The 15585-nt window shown below is 31.4% G+C and overlaps 1 protein-coding gene and 1 long non-coding RNA gene across 2 annotated transcripts in view; one reads left to right on the top strand and one right to left on the bottom strand.

The window, feature by feature from the left end:
* Positions 1–909: 909 nt before the first annotated feature.
* LOC145293965 (large ribosomal subunit protein uL11m-like) lies at positions 910–15335 on the bottom strand. Its single transcript, XM_080140840.1, has 4 exons — positions 15156–15335; positions 6661–6756; positions 4094–4187; positions 910–1211 (listed from the first exon to the last, which is right to left on the bottom strand). The coding sequence occupies exons 1-4, from the start codon at positions 15303–15305 to the stop codon at positions 949–951; spliced, it is 603 nt and encodes a 200-aa protein (XP_079996966.1). The 5' UTR covers positions 15306–15335; the 3' UTR covers positions 910–948.
* Positions 14310–15585, top strand: part of LOC145293970 (uncharacterized) — a 45087-nt gene continuing 43811 nt past the window's right edge. The window contains exon 1 of the long non-coding RNA XR_013869800.1: positions 14310–14429. This is a non-coding gene — a long non-coding RNA (uncharacterized LOC145293970). The remainder of the gene's footprint in view (positions 14430–15585) is intronic.

Below are 15585 nucleotides of genomic sequence, written 5' to 3'. Positions count from 1 at the left end.
GAATAACTTAATTCAAACTTGCAAGACTTGTGTTGTAATGCTTATGAATTCCCATTAATCATTAAAGATTTTTATATAAAAATAAAACTACTTGATAAATTGATGTCCTATTTTTTTCTTTTTGTCACATATGTATTATCAGATTTTTCTTTATTTTTTAAATATAGCAGAATTTCGGACAAGAACCGTTATTTTCATACTAAATGCTTTACTGTAGAAATATTTTTCATTGGAAGCTAGCAGAGTCAAGTAATTTTTCTAAAGCATAAAAACAAAGAAAAATTTTACTGACAGATATTTATCAGCAAACATTTTTTTTGCAGATGGAGATTTTTTTTTTTTTTTTTATTAAACTTATAATTATTTAGGTGATGCACACCCATCATTTTCTGATTTGTATAACCAGATTTGAATACAATCACAATGTGCAGAAATCTATCCTTTCGTCTCAAAGTGATCGTTTATCATATTTGATTTAATGTCCATTTTATATTTTGGCATGTATTGGACGGTTTCCAGAAATTGACTTCCAAACTACCAGATCTTTCATTGTTTTTTTTTGCTACTCTTGTGAACTGACCATGCTACCTGAATTGTTCTACATCTAACACAAGAACTTTTGCCTATTCTTTCAATGTGACGAGACCAACAGTCTCCTATTCTATACATATCAAAGCCTGTCTTTAAAATTTGTATTACACATCTATCATATCATTCACGTATCATTTCTCTCCATACAACACATCTCCAATGGTCAGGACTCACTTTGATACATCATCACACTGTGTTCATATGCTTCTTATAACTGTTAGTCATTAAACTCTTCCTTTGATCATCAACAAATAGGTTTATAACTTTTCAAAAACTTGTAATAAATTGTGCATCATCTTAATCAAAACAAACTGAAAAGAATTTTAATCATTTTATTAGAAAATCCGTTCAAATTGTTTATAATCTCAACATTTTAGCTTGTCGTAATTCTTCCAACCGTTGTTCCTCTGCCTTAACCCATTCAAGTCTCTGCGTTAAAAACTCTTTGTATTCTTCCGCCTCCAACGAAGGTACAATTTTAATTCCACAGGTTCGAGCCGTTCCAATGAGACTCTTGCAAATATTTTCCAAAGACTGTCCTGCAAATCCAGCATCTTCACTTTTTAGTTTGGCAATTTCATATAAATGTTTCAGTGAAATTTTGCCGGCAATTTCATCACCTAAAAGAAATGTAAAGGAAGAAAAAAGATACAATTTTCTTTTTTTTTATAGCAAAGTAATGTTTAAACTATACCTATAATCAAGTTTAAAAACAAATTAACATTGTAGAAAATCTATTTGTTTAATTCAATATGAAATTGTAGAAGAATTATATGAAAACTAAACTTTTTAGCTTGTTAACCTAGAATGAATGCGCTATGCCAAATTGATGATTGAATATGATTAAATTTGTGTTCATTTTTTCATTAAATAATTACCCTATTAATCCTTAACTGTGCATTAAAGGGATACCATAAAATACTTAATTCACAGCACCTTATTATAAAGATTTATATAAAATTCCAGCCAGATTAGCCGAGTAATTTCAGAGAAAAATTGGTATAGATAGACAAAAAGAAATACAGGGCGACCAAAAAAAAACAAAAGCTAAATGGAGGCCATGTAGAATGGAGAAAAAAAAATGCCAAAGACCCTTGTGTTTTGATGCGATGTTTTGAATATAATAAACTAGTTATGACCAAAGTTTCATTTCATTCGGACAAAACACTAAGAAACGGGGCCTAATTAGAGTTGGGGCCCCTTTTTTTCTTTTTTTTTTGTTGGGTCACCCTGTATAATACAAATATTTTCGTTTGGGAGGGGAAAAAATAAAAAAGTTAAAACTTTACTTCATCCATTGTATATCGGGACAAACAAAATCTAGGGCTTTAGTGAGTTTTTTTTTTAATTTTTTTTTATTCAATAAAATCATTCTTATCAAATTTACTTAGGCTATGCTGAGATTCAATCAGTAAATATTTTAAAATTAAGTCATTTTATTTAACTGAATTATCCAAATATGCAAATTAATACACTAAAAATTGAGAGAATAAAAATCTTTGTTTTTTTTTTTTTAATGGGATTTACATTATTGATTCAAAAATGTTAAAAACAAGAGCATTAATTAATCTCCAAATTAAAATCTTCTAAGAAATGCATTTTTGCTTTCAAAACAAAAATTTGATTGAAATTTGCGAAATGTACATGGTGAGAAAATAGGAAAAAATGTCCAAAATTTGTTTTAAAACTGGTCAAATATAATGTATAACAAATTGAACTAATAAAAATAAATTTTACATAATATTATGAGGCATCTTCCAAAGTAATACCTCCTCCCCCTTTTTTTTTTTTTTTTTTGTCCGAATGGATCAGAGGCCCGGGTGTGTGGAAAAAAAAAAAAGTGCAATGTTACCATTGGGCCACCGCGACATACAGCGTAGACGTGTTTTATCTAACTATAACTATAAAAACAGGCGTGCGTAATAAAAGTTAACTTTGCTGCTTCCATTTGACCTAATTAAGAATGTCAAATAGAAGTCAAGCAGCGTAAGTGTCTGTTCGCGGCAATGCGTCAGGAACACATCCGTTAGAGTTTATTTTCATTTTATTTATACTAAAAAGCCCAATCAACACGCGAGAAGCCAAAATAACAATTTTGTAAAAATCAACGTAAATAAATCTATACGCTACGTGCTTTCCTAATTCCTAGATATTATGATATAGGACCTATATACACAGTTTTAAGCGATAGTAACGACCCCGGGAGCGCGTGCGAAAGAAGCCTTTTGAAGACATGCACGAAATGATCACACATTTTGCCTTTTATATATATATAGATTAATTTTTGAATTGTTGGACATTGAAAGAGAGAAGGAAAATAGGATAAATTAATGAATTATACATTACAGATTTATTTTGATAATATAAAGATAGGTAAGAATATCAGTAAGTTAATCAAATAATAAATTAATAAAATTATTAAGGAAATGTTTATGATAAGTAAATAATACACACACACAAATACGCATACACATCAATGGGGGAAGAGCACATGCCTGAGTATATATACATACACAAATACGTAAATATATATATACACACACACACATAAATTAGCCGGGCGGGGAGAGATTTAAAAATATTTTTTTATTATTATTTATTACTTTTGGAATTGTCGGACGTTGTAGTTGAAATAAAGAAAGAGAGAAGGGAAAATAGGAGGGTAAATTGATGGATTATAATATAAAAATAGGTAAGAATATCAGTAAGTTAATCAAATAGATTAATAAAATTATTAAGGAAATAACACACATCCACAAATACACATACACATGTATAACATACGCACACACACACATGTATATATATATATATATGGCTGGATTTCCTATTGAATTCAGATACCATGGTTTCATTACCAACTCATTATTAATCTTGGATTTTCTCCATCACACGAGGAAATACATAAAAAAAAAAAAAGATCTAATATAAGGCTCTAACTGCATTGACATAGATATAGCAATCCTACAGAGTGATGACAACTCAACAAATTCTAATAGTATCGTGATATACTGCTGGGGAACTTTACACTAGTACTAATGATGCCTGAATCCAGAGTCATCATTTTGTTAGAAGCAATGCTGCTGTACAAACCGACAGGCTACTAGATCCCACCCCCACACTGTAGAGGTCCCTAGATGTAAAAGATCTTTTTACTCCAATAGTTTCTTCCCCAGAACCGCAAGACTCTGGAATTCCATTCCAGGTCCCTGCTTCCCCAACAGTACTGACATGCAGAAGTTCAAGTGTAACGTGAACCGACACCTTGCTGCCCAAATCCCTACATAGTACCCCAGTAGTTGTTGCCCCTGAGAGTAGCCCCCTACACCAAAGTGGCAATTTGCCTTGTTTGGGGTGAAAATGTAATAAAAAAAAAAAAAAAAAAATACCTATTATATAAACTTATGCATTTGAAGTTAAAAATGAAAAAGATTTTTATATTCAAAATTAGTAAGCTGAATGGGGTTTTCACTAAATTGAATGTAAAAGAAACCTCCCTCACCTCCTTTCATAGCAGCTTTTTGAATCCCTGCTGCTTGTTTCAAGAAATATGTTGTTGGTGGAGAAGCCAAATCAATCTTGAAACTGCGGTCAGGCTAAAGGGGGGAGGAAAAAAAAGAAGCAAATTAAAATACAGTGAAAGGTGTCTAAATTTTAATCACAAAAACAAAAAGGATATTGCATAATTTGTTGACTCAGAAAAAAAAAAAAAAAAATGCTACGAAAATATAGCTTTACATCTTTTGGTCAATTTATCATCCCACGAGGTATCAGCTGTTGTATTCCCTCATCCTTTATTGTTGCCAATCAAAGAAGTTTTTGTTTGATTATCACATGATGGTTCTGGTTCAGAATTTCCTCTATAGTATGATGTACATACCCATGACGAAATAAAAATATCATATTCCAAAAATCATAAGTTGTGAAAGTATATAAAAAAAATTTTTTAAACCAAATTTTATGAATATGTGCAGAGTGACTGTATCACCCACAATTTTTAAAAGGAAAATCTTAGAAACAAAAGGAGGTAACGCAACAATAATTCATACTAGATTTATTTTGTAATGTCTGAATTCCCATTACTCACTTAAAAATTATTTTCTTTACAAAAATAAAACTACTTGAGCAATGTATGTGATTTTTGAAATATGATATTTTTGGTCCGACATGAGTAGGTACATCATGCAGATTTTTCTTTCTTTTTTAATAGGAAAAATTCTGAACAAGAACCCACATGATTAAATAATCTAATAACTATTTTATCCTAAATAAACTTTGTTGAAATAAGTGCAGCCTAAAAAAATATCAGAAAGTCGGGGGGGGGGGGCTTTCTCAAACACATTTAGACAATTACTTTTACCTGCTTTTTAATTTGAAACTTCAATTAAATGTCAAATATTACTAAATTTTGTGTTCAAGCTTTTTTTTCTGTTTCAGAAATAGATTTCTTTTTTTTATGCCAAGGAATAAAGCAAGTTTAAAAAGAATCATAGAAATTTCCAGGTTGGTATCTGGGGGTGTGTTTAATTCATGGGGGAGAGATACACCCCTGAATCAAGACGGAAAGCAACAGGAAACTACTGTCTTTACTTATCTTCCCAAGATTACCATGGTTCTATAATCTGGAGAGTCCTGGTCGCCAGTACTGTTCAAACAGCAGGGCTGCTGCATGCAAAAAGAAAGTATTTATACCAAATAAAATCACAAATACGAACAGATCTATTGTTAATTTTTAGTAATTTCTATTAAGCTAAAAATAGTAATATTAAAATAATAAAACATTAAAAACAAGAAAGATGTTCATTCATCTGTATTTTTTGTTGTGATCTGTGACATTTTCTTTATTAAATTTGTAGGCTATAATGAATAATCTGATTAAATATAATCTTGTGTTTAAGTAGTTTAGTGACATCATTTGTTGAATGAAAATCTTCAAGAAAAATAAATATGGAAAACATTTTTGTATTTTAAAGAGAAGTAATATGTACTAGCAACATTTCCATTCCCAATTGTTAGGAAGTCAAAAAAAAAAAAAAAAAAAGTTTATCAGCAGAACAATCAAGAAGTTGTTCACAAAGGAACACAAAAGAAAGCAAAAATAGGATTATTAATCAAGTCATAGTGGTAATTTGAAAAAAAGACAACGGGTCAATATGTTTAGGGTTAATTTACGAGCAGTTTTAGGAGTGCCAATGAGTTTTGTGACACTTCATGACAGGAACAATTTGCGGATAGTCTTGGGTTTACAAAGGTTGATGACAATTGCAACTTTGAGACAGTTTAAAGTAGGACGTCACTTGGAACAGATCAAGAAAGCTGTAGGAGATCAAGATGAGCTGACATCAACTGATGAACACAGCATCTGTAGAAGACAAATGTGGACCTTAGCATCTAAAGAGTTGATAGTGTCATACACACCCAGAGTGCAACTGATATTTGCAGAATGTGTTTGTTTGTTTTTTATATACTCATGATCACTGTCAGAGACAATGACATGGTCAGAAGAGAAAATGAAAGAAAAGAAATTCACAACATTGAGATCAGCAATTATTGTTAAGCAGGGTAGCACATGTGAGTCTCACAGTAACTCTTTGAGAAGAGTTACATCCCTTGTATACACTTGAGGCTGCAGATTTCAATGGACTTGAGTTGCACAGCATTCTTATCAATAATTTATAACTTCATTATAAAAGTAAATTCTTCTTTCCGTTTTAAATATATTAAATATTATTGTTGATCTATACCTAGGATTTTTCATTCAAATTCATTTTCGTCCGATGAATTGTTGGTGCATTCACTACATCTGGAAATCCATTCCAAAGTATAGATAGAGATCCTGATTGAGAAAGTGGGCCTGCTCTGATTCAATCAAAATCTGAGGTGAAATAGTTTTGAATACAAAATATTAACATTTTAAATATCTTTGTTTAAAATGTAGATTTCAACATTTTAAAATAACAAATTTAAAACTTAAAATACATTTTTAAATGTAATAATGAATTATAATGCCCAAAAAATGTGCAGACATAAAAAAAAAAAAAAATGAAAAGAAAAGCAAAGGACACTTGCATTCACTGTGATGGTCGTTCGCATTGGAATACCAGGTCTGAATTTGGCTGTTTTATCATTAAATTCTCGGCAGAATGCTGCAATGGGGACACCAAGCTGGAAGACAACAAAAATGCAAAAATTTTTAGACTCAACATTTAGAGTATAATTTGACACAAAATTATAATAGTATTTATTGTATTACTGTTTTTTTTTTTTCTGCCATGTTTGCAATTGAAGTAAACATCATATTCTAAACACTTCAATTATAAACGTGAATATGTCTTGAAAAAAAAAAAAAAAAAGAAAGTTGGCATAACGTTGACACTAACTGTGTACGCAGTGGAAATGCTACACTGATGCTTGTGAACCTAGAATGTTAACATTTAATATTTTTTGATTTAAAAAAATTATCTGAGCAGCAGTTCAAACTCCTCGGCTTAACATTCACAGACCACTAAAGCATACAAATATGTAAAATCAGGTTGGGATTAAAAAAAATAAATACATAACCACTCCTCCTTCCACACACACACAAAAAGAAATAAATATAAGAGCTGATTCACTGATTTGAAGAACATTATTACTTCCTTTGCTTATCCAGTTGAAATAAAATATAAAAAAATCCTTTCTACTCATTTGTCATGGATAAATATTCATCTAAATAACTCGAAACAAAAATAAATGACATCTAATATAAAACTCAGCAGAGAAGAAACATCTTTTTGATATTTTAACATAGTTCCCTTCGTCGGCAAAATCAACTCCTCAAATTTCTGTAGTCATGGTAGGGAGGTGGCAACGAAAGTTCCCATCTTCTCTTCTCTGTTTACTTTTTCACAATAACAACTTTCATAAACGTTAACAAAAAAACATCTACAAATGAAATTTGGATTGTAAAAAAAAAAAAAAAAATCTGGTTTCATTCTTTCTTCACAGTATACACATAAAACCTTTCAATCCTCCTCCCTGTTTGTACATCTAATCAATTAATCTTCCCTGCTCTATTTGCCACGAAAGATTTTCAATTTCCTGTGTAACATCACTGCTGGAGCACGTAAGTTTACTAAGAATTCTCTTGGGAAAATTCCTCTCTAATTCTTAACTTTACATTGAAATTTATCAGACTAATTTATTTTATTATGAGTCTTTTTTACACCTGCCTCTTATCTTGTTACATCAGCAAGAGAAGATTATTAAAAAAAAAAAAAAAAAAAAGGAGAGTGTTCATTTCTAATATGTATAACAAATTTATTGGTCATGTTTTATAATAATTATTGAAGATAAATGTTAGTAGCAGAGGATAACATGTCCAGAAGTCTGGACGGAAAATAAAGGTTTGAAAATTAATCATGTGAAGAGTTCATACATACTAGTGATAGGACGATTCCAATACGTGCGTGCGTGCGTGTGATTACCCCAAAATCCCATATGATATATACATATATTTTTGCAGATGTAAAAACAAACTAATGGTTGAAACTTTAGTTTTACTAGTAATTTAAAATCATAAAATATTTATCATTTCTTGATTAAGACATGCTATGAAAAATTAAACTTTAACCAAAAATAAAAACAATAAAAAGAATCAGAAAATAGGCAGAGATTTTTTTGCTTCAATACTTCAAAAAGTTCTGTGTTTTTTTTCTTTTGTTTCCCCCCACCCCCCGATTCCAATTAATCATCCCAACACTAGTACATGTTTCCTGTTTAAAGGAAAGACTAGTTCATGTGTGTTAAAGTGATATATATCTATGTGCTTCAGTTGTCATCATGTTGGATCGTTGGGTATCCTTGTAGACATCAGAGCTTAGCAGTAAGTTTGCAGGCTAAGAGAGAAGTCTTTATAGTCTATTTGAGCAACATTGATGAGTAGACATTAGTCCCGTCTCATAGCTAAAAGAGGAAAAATACTAGTGAGCGCTCCCTTTTATAAACTATGTGTATGAGAGATTGGCAAACCAGAAATGAAGTTAAATGTTTGCACCAATCAGAGCCCTGCTAAGAAATCGATTACTGTTAAAATACTGTTAATGGTGGCTTGTGCTGCTGCCATATTCGGTGTTGCCATTTATAATACTATTGCCAAAAGATAATCTATATATCTATAAAAACAGAGATGTGTGTGCCACAGACGATTTCTGATTGGTTAATCCAATAATCACATCTCCTAAAAAACAATCGTTTCTACGCTCTTACCTTTACCATAAAATATTATGGCTTTATTTATTGTCCATCTTGGAAGGGTTTAATTTTTTAATAACTTGTTATTTACAAATTAAAAAAATACGAAACTATTATGCGAAACTAAACTACACGAAATACGCGCACACACGCACACACACACGTTCACTACCGTCACGTTGTTATGGCAACCAAACCCGCTGACTTCTTTTTCTCATTTCACTCGTGGTCTTAAATTAGATTCGAATAAGTTGCCAAAAAACAAATATATAACAAATAAATGTTATCAAAGGCAAATTTTTCGTGTTTTTATTCAATTTAACATGTTTAATCAGCTCGAAAAGCATACAGTGTTTACCGATGTATTGGAAAATTCAAGATGGCGGCCGATTCTCTCTTTAACACGGTAAGTTTGGAAAAAGGTGTAATAAATAAAAAACCGGTTAAAATACTGTTAAAAACTCGCTCAATATATGTTACCGTGACATAGGTTGACATATATTCGGCGGGTTTTTAATAGTATTTTGTATAGTTTTTTATTTATAACACCTTTTCCCAAACTTACGGTGTTAAAGAATGTGTGAGACGCCATCTTGAATTTTCCAACACATCGGTAAACACTGTATTCTTTTCGAGCTGAATAAACATGTTAAATTGAATAAAAACACGAAAAATATATCCAGTTTTTATCGGTTTTTTACCTTCTCTGCAGAAGTACAAAAAAAAAAAACAAAAAAAAACAAAAACGGAAGGTACTTTTACAGAATGTTAAACTAACCCTAACCGATGTTTTATGTTTAGTTTAGGAAAAGTCAGAAGAAATAAAAGTCATTATTGCATGAAATATACGTATTTAGTTGAAGTATTGTTTATGTCAATTCTTTCTAAGAAATTTAGCAAGAATACCTGTAAACCAGGAAATCGGTAAAATGTCATCAGGGATGAATACTTGTCTATTATAATTTCTACCCTTGACAAAAACTTAGCCATAACAAAAGAGATTTATTGTTCAGATTGTTTTTGAGATTGATTTCTAAAAAGATATTTTATAAATAAAATCGACTTTAAAATTAAAGACTTAAATTACAATAATTGAATTTAAACATTCTTATTTCAATATTTGGCACATAACACCTGCAAAAATGATCACAATGTCAGGATTTCATTTTATTTCAGAATCGATGGCAAATACTAATATTTAACATTAGTTTATCATTTAAGCCGATAAAAAGCCCTTTTTTTTTTCGAGTCATAAAAGGATTTGGAGTTTCCTAATCAACCTTTCGGGTGCAGTTGCACGCTCTCAAAATAACTAAAGTGTTGGCTTTAACAAAAATTGGTTCATTAAAACTAAACAGGTTTAGTTTTAATAAAAAAAAAAAATTAAAAAAAAATCGCTTTGGTAATTAGATATGTCGTATGGTTATCCCTAATCGCTGAATAAAACCGCTAACGAGTTGAATGATTACGACATAAAATTAAACTCGGGTTCCTGAAACGGAAACTTCGTTTGTTTTTGTTTTTTTCTTATCAATATATTTACATTGTTATTTTGTTTTCATTTTCAATCATTCGAACAGTTTTCTTTTTCAAGTAATCCAAGTTACAAAATTCCCACTGTTTACTATGCTAAAATCACAATGACTAATGTATACCTATTAACCCTTATCCTTGAGTGGCCTCTGGGCCTTGATAAGTGGTGACACCCATGTAAAAAAAAAAAAAAAAAAAAAATCACTCGAACAGTTTTCTTTTTATAATGTACAGTTTTAAAAGTTTAAAAACTATATAGTTTTTACTTCAGGAAAATTAATGGGTCAGTTTTTACGATGTGCCCTGTTAAAATACTGTTAAAAACTCGCTCAATATATGTTACCGTGACATAGGTTGACATATATTCGGCGGGTTTTTAATAGTATTTTGTATAGTTTTTTATTTATAACACCTTTTCCCAAACTTACGGTGTTAAAGAGGGTGTGAGACGCCATCTTGAATTTTCCAACACATCGGTAAACACTGTATGTTTTTCGCGCTGAATAAATATATTACATTGAATAAAAACACAAAAAAGATATCCAGTTAGGTAGAAAAGTAACTTATCTTGCCTTTGATAACATTTATTTATATATTTGTTTTTGACTATTTTTTCGAATCTATGTGTACAGTAATCTTGCCAGGATGCGGAGGAAAATGAATGAAGGGGGAGGGGAATAAAATAAAAACATTTTGGAAACAGAGTAAGTTTGAAAGAATTGCTTTGCACAGAAAGAAATTAATGAAAAAATAAAATTAAATTTCTTTTCTTTCTTGATTTTTTTTTTAGTTTTTTATGAAAAAGGAAGTCAAAATTAAGACTATAAAAAACAATTTTTATTAAGAGCGAACCTCAGTCGTCAGGTCTGTAAAAAAAAGACGTGGAATAATAAATGTTTTCTAATACAAATTGTTTTTACTTATGTGTTCATTTGTCTCTTTGAAGTTCGTTTGTTTAATATATCGGTTTGCAATATAATTTTGTCATTCTGTCAGACTCAAATTTTAAATCTATATATCTATAAAAGTTAAAGTGTGTGTGTGTGTGTGTGTGTGTGTGTGTGTGTGTGTGTGTGTGTGTGTGTGTCTGTGTACATTTCCCTACGAAATAACTCTGTCAATTTTTAGTCTACAGACTCGAAATTTGATATACAGGGTACTGAGATTTGGAAAAATCTATGTGATCGGTTTTTAGCCAGAAATTTGGCGATTAAGGGGTCAAAGTTCAACGATTTGAGCTTTGAGAACTCTACCAAACTTCTCCGACAATTTTGGGTCTACACACTTTAAATTTTAGATATAGCTTCCGTGGACATGAATCTAACTTAATAACTTGATTTGAGCCCAAAACAATAAATTTTCAGGGGTCATAATAGGGGTCAAAGTTTAAAAAATTACCCCCTTTTTTTTGCTCAGCATACACCTCCAAACACCCGGGCAACGCCGGGCACCCATGCTAGTTCATGATAAACTAAATTATAACTAGTCCTTCTATATAGAGTTTTCTTTCAGATTATCGAAATCAAAGATTTTTCTATGACATTTACCATGATCTCTGGTCACATAAATTTTCTAAATTTAATAATTGAAAAATAAAAATCAAACTTGTTTCAAGGGTTTGCATTCTCTACTCCATGTTTTTTTTATTATAACATTTTTTAGTGCTTATTCAAACTGCTGTAGAAAATTAATTTTGGTTTGATGTCATCATCATCAAAATCGTAGGAATCCAAAGATTCTATTGTATGCATTGATTTACCTGATAAATAGAATTCTTTCTAGAAAGATATTGGGTATTACAGGAGGGACCATATGAAGATTACCAATATCCCAATTGAAAATATTTTATGGAATGAACTTAGGATATATGTCACTGATCACAGGTAAATAATTTAATGAACTGAGGATATATGTCATCGATCATAGGTAAATAATTTAATCTGTACAAATATTTGGGTTAATCCTTACTTTAGTCACAGAAATTATTTAGAACAAAATCGATTTTGGCATAATATTTATAGTCAAAGGAGCTTGAACTAGAAAATTATGAACTTATTCTTCCTTAGTTAGCCTCTTCTGAATTTTTTTTTTTTATAACAGATGACAACTACATTTTTCCAACTTGGTTTTCTTTTCAGTCCTTCATGAAACTAGCCAGACCTATGATCTCGATGTTTGAACATTTGTTTTTAATATAACACAGTTTAAATTAAAATTTAAAAAAAAAAAAAAAAAAAAAAAGGAATTGTTTGGGAGTAATGCCACAACATAAGCACTCTAATTTACATAATTGAAATAGGAATTAACCAACATTTATTGATCACTGTCCCTATTTTCTTGCCTCCCCAAGAGCATAGTTAGACACAATGTTGGTTTTACATGTTCGAAAAATTCAACTCCCAAAACAGGGGCACCTTGGATTGTAACAAAAATTGCCTCATTCTAGAAGACAATAATGAGTATAAATGGTTTTCTTAACCAATTGTAATTCTGTTTTAATAAATAATGGTGCTAACTTTTTTTTCAAAGACCGAAAACAGAAAAGAATGAAGTATAGCCAATATATGCAAATATCCAAGGAAACGTTGGTCTCACACCAAGGATCACTGGCAAATGTTTTTGACAAAACATCACACATTAACTCAAATACGGCATACAGTTCTTCTGACAGTGACACTCCAAATGTCCTCTTTTCAATTCAAGGAACATAAAAGTTTACTAAAATAAATAACGAGCAAAATTCTATGCAATTTTTTATTCTTAGTGGTAAATAAATAATCAAAATCTTGGTGAAATTGATTTTTAATGGTCCCGAAGTTGGTAGAAGGAAAACAATCAGCAGATAGAGTTCCACAAGCCTGCAATTCTTGAAAAGAAGTTACTGGAATAGGAAGCAATATTTCAATGAAGTATCAAACCAGCAATTTGATGGAGATTACTAGACCAACGAATCAAATGAGCTGAAACAAAGGAAGCATGGAATAGATCAGACAATTCTGAAGAACGCATGACACAGCAAAACTAGCAACAACGTTTGTGAGAGAGAGAAAGTTGCAGTGAAGCAGAAAGAGTGGAACCAATTTAACTGCAGATACGTTTCTGCATCTTATCAAGAACCCTGAAATGGGGTGGACATTCTCTAGCCTAAATATGAGAACAGTATTTCATACATAGTTGAATAGTAAAATATTAAAAGTCAATTTCACCCAAAACCTCCAAACCAATGACATTTATTAGTATAGACAACAAGCCAAAAAAATGGTAAAGAAACAAATACAGTAGAACCCCGAGATACGACATTAAAAATTAGTAACAAAATGCAGTACAGTATATTATACACAAGTATATAATTAAATAACATTATAAATAACACCATCAAGCGGGGCAAATACCGTTATCAGGGGCAGGAAAACATCATATTCCACATTGTAACCTGAAAAAACCGTATCCTAGGGCCACCGTATACTAGGTTTCTATATAACAAATAAATGGCAAAATAAGTTACTCTTCTACCTACATGGATAAGTATATATATATATATATATATATATATATATATACACTAGTGCATTTTGCAAACTGGATTCTCGTAAATGTCCAGTATGGCTAGACCGGAAACTTATGCAAACTGCTGGAATATGCCGAGAGCGCTGGTGACCTGGTCAAATTAATCAGCCAATCAAAAAACGACAACAAACGCGATTACCTAATGAGAGTGTACATAATTAGCAGACGACTTTTGATAAATTGAAAAGAAAAAAAAAACGTTTTAGTTATTGATTTTAAATCATGGAGCAGAGCACTACGGCAATTGATCTAACTGTGCACGCTGGACAAGTTAGTACAGACGTTAGAGCAAGTTGTAGAGTAATGTCAACAGAACAAACTGATGGCATCTGAAAAGAGGTGCGGGGGCTGCGGGGCATCAATGACTACGGAACATACCGTTACCAATTAAAGGAAGTACCCCCCCCCCCCAAAAAAAAAAACACACACACAACAATCACACGGAAAAAAAGTTTCTACTTATTTAAAACCAAAAAATAAAACAATATTTATTCATGAAACTTATGGTAAGTTATTTTATTGCTTTTCCATTTTTTTTTTTTTTTTTTTTTTTTTTTTTTGTAATTCGTATTCGATAAATGTTGTTATTTTCTATTTCCTAATGTTTTTAAGAATTACTCGGCGACGCTCGGCTCAGCATATTCTGGTGGTTTGTGTCGAGTGCCGGGGCTGCCGGGCAACTAGAGCGGGCATTTACGGTTCGCAAAATGCACTAGTACTATTTATTTATTAATTATTATTATTGTTGTTTTTATGTGGGGGGGGGGATATATTAACTCATTTTAAAGTGTTTATTTAGTTCGAAACACAAGTGCTTAAATTAAAACGAGAACAAAATGGCTGACATGAAATGGTCATCTGGGAAGACTCGGTAATCACTCAAAACTCGAAAATTGAACACAATATTGATAGAAATCTACTCAATAAATTTCATGGTGAAAATTATTGAGTGGATTTTAGACGATGTCCTTCAACAAATGTTGAAATATTCCAAGTTCGAATGCGACAACAACATTAGAAACTCGTAAGTAAATAAATATCTAAAATAAAACACAGGACGACTTTGAAAAGCCATAAATTATGGCATCAGAATGCTGTTCTACAAAAAAAAAATTTAAAAAAAAACGTTTTAGTTATGCTTTTTCTTTTTCAAACAAAAACAATATACAGAAGTTTGCCCTTTCAGTCAAGAAAGACTAACAGAAGAACGAACGTTTGCTTGTTTAACTCACCTGGCCAAGTTGTGGACCAAGTGGTGGAGCGGCGGCAGCTTTTCCACATGGAATAATTGTTTTCAAATACTGGACTTCTTTTGTCTTTTTGTCCATGGCCTTTTTACCGGCCATGGCACCTCGGGACACTTTAAGTCCTCTAGACGCCATCTTGATAGGCGGGTATTGAAGAGTTATCCGCCCTTTGCAATGTCGGGAGCGGTTATTATTTCATTATTTCATTTATTGCCTTTAACATTTTGTTGTTGTTCCTATTTACAATGCCTCCCCACGGGACAGAGTTAGACACCAGGGTCGTTTTTTAACGTGGAGAAAAGGAACAAAAATAAAAATTGTCTCAGTCGTGAAAGATTTCTCCTCCACTGACAGAGAACAAGAAATTGAAGTGCAGCACACTGCAGCAATCTGAAGAACAGATGGTATTTATTTG

The sequence above is a fragment of the Euprymna scolopes genome, chromosome 15 (assembly GCF_053919585.1).
Source record: "Euprymna scolopes isolate OS-2025 chromosome 15, ASM5391958v1, whole genome shotgun sequence".
NCBI lineage: Eukaryota > Metazoa > Mollusca > Cephalopoda > Sepiida > Sepiolidae > Euprymna > Euprymna scolopes.
This window is presented reverse-complemented; position numbering and strand designations above follow the sequence as displayed.

Coding starts and splice junctions, on each gene's coding strand:
- LOC145293965 (XM_080140840.1), bottom strand. CDS start 15,305: ATGGCGTCTAGAGGACTTAAAGTGTCCCGAGGTGCCATGGCCGGTAAA. Junction 6,757..15,155: donor TTGGTCCACAACTTGGCCAG/GTGAGTTAAACA, acceptor GTTGTCTTCCAG/CTTGGTGTCCCCATTGCAGC. Junction 1,212..4,093: donor AAAAGCTGCTATGAAAGGAG/GTGAGGGAGGTT, acceptor CATTTCTTTTAG/GTGATGAAATTGCCGGCAAA.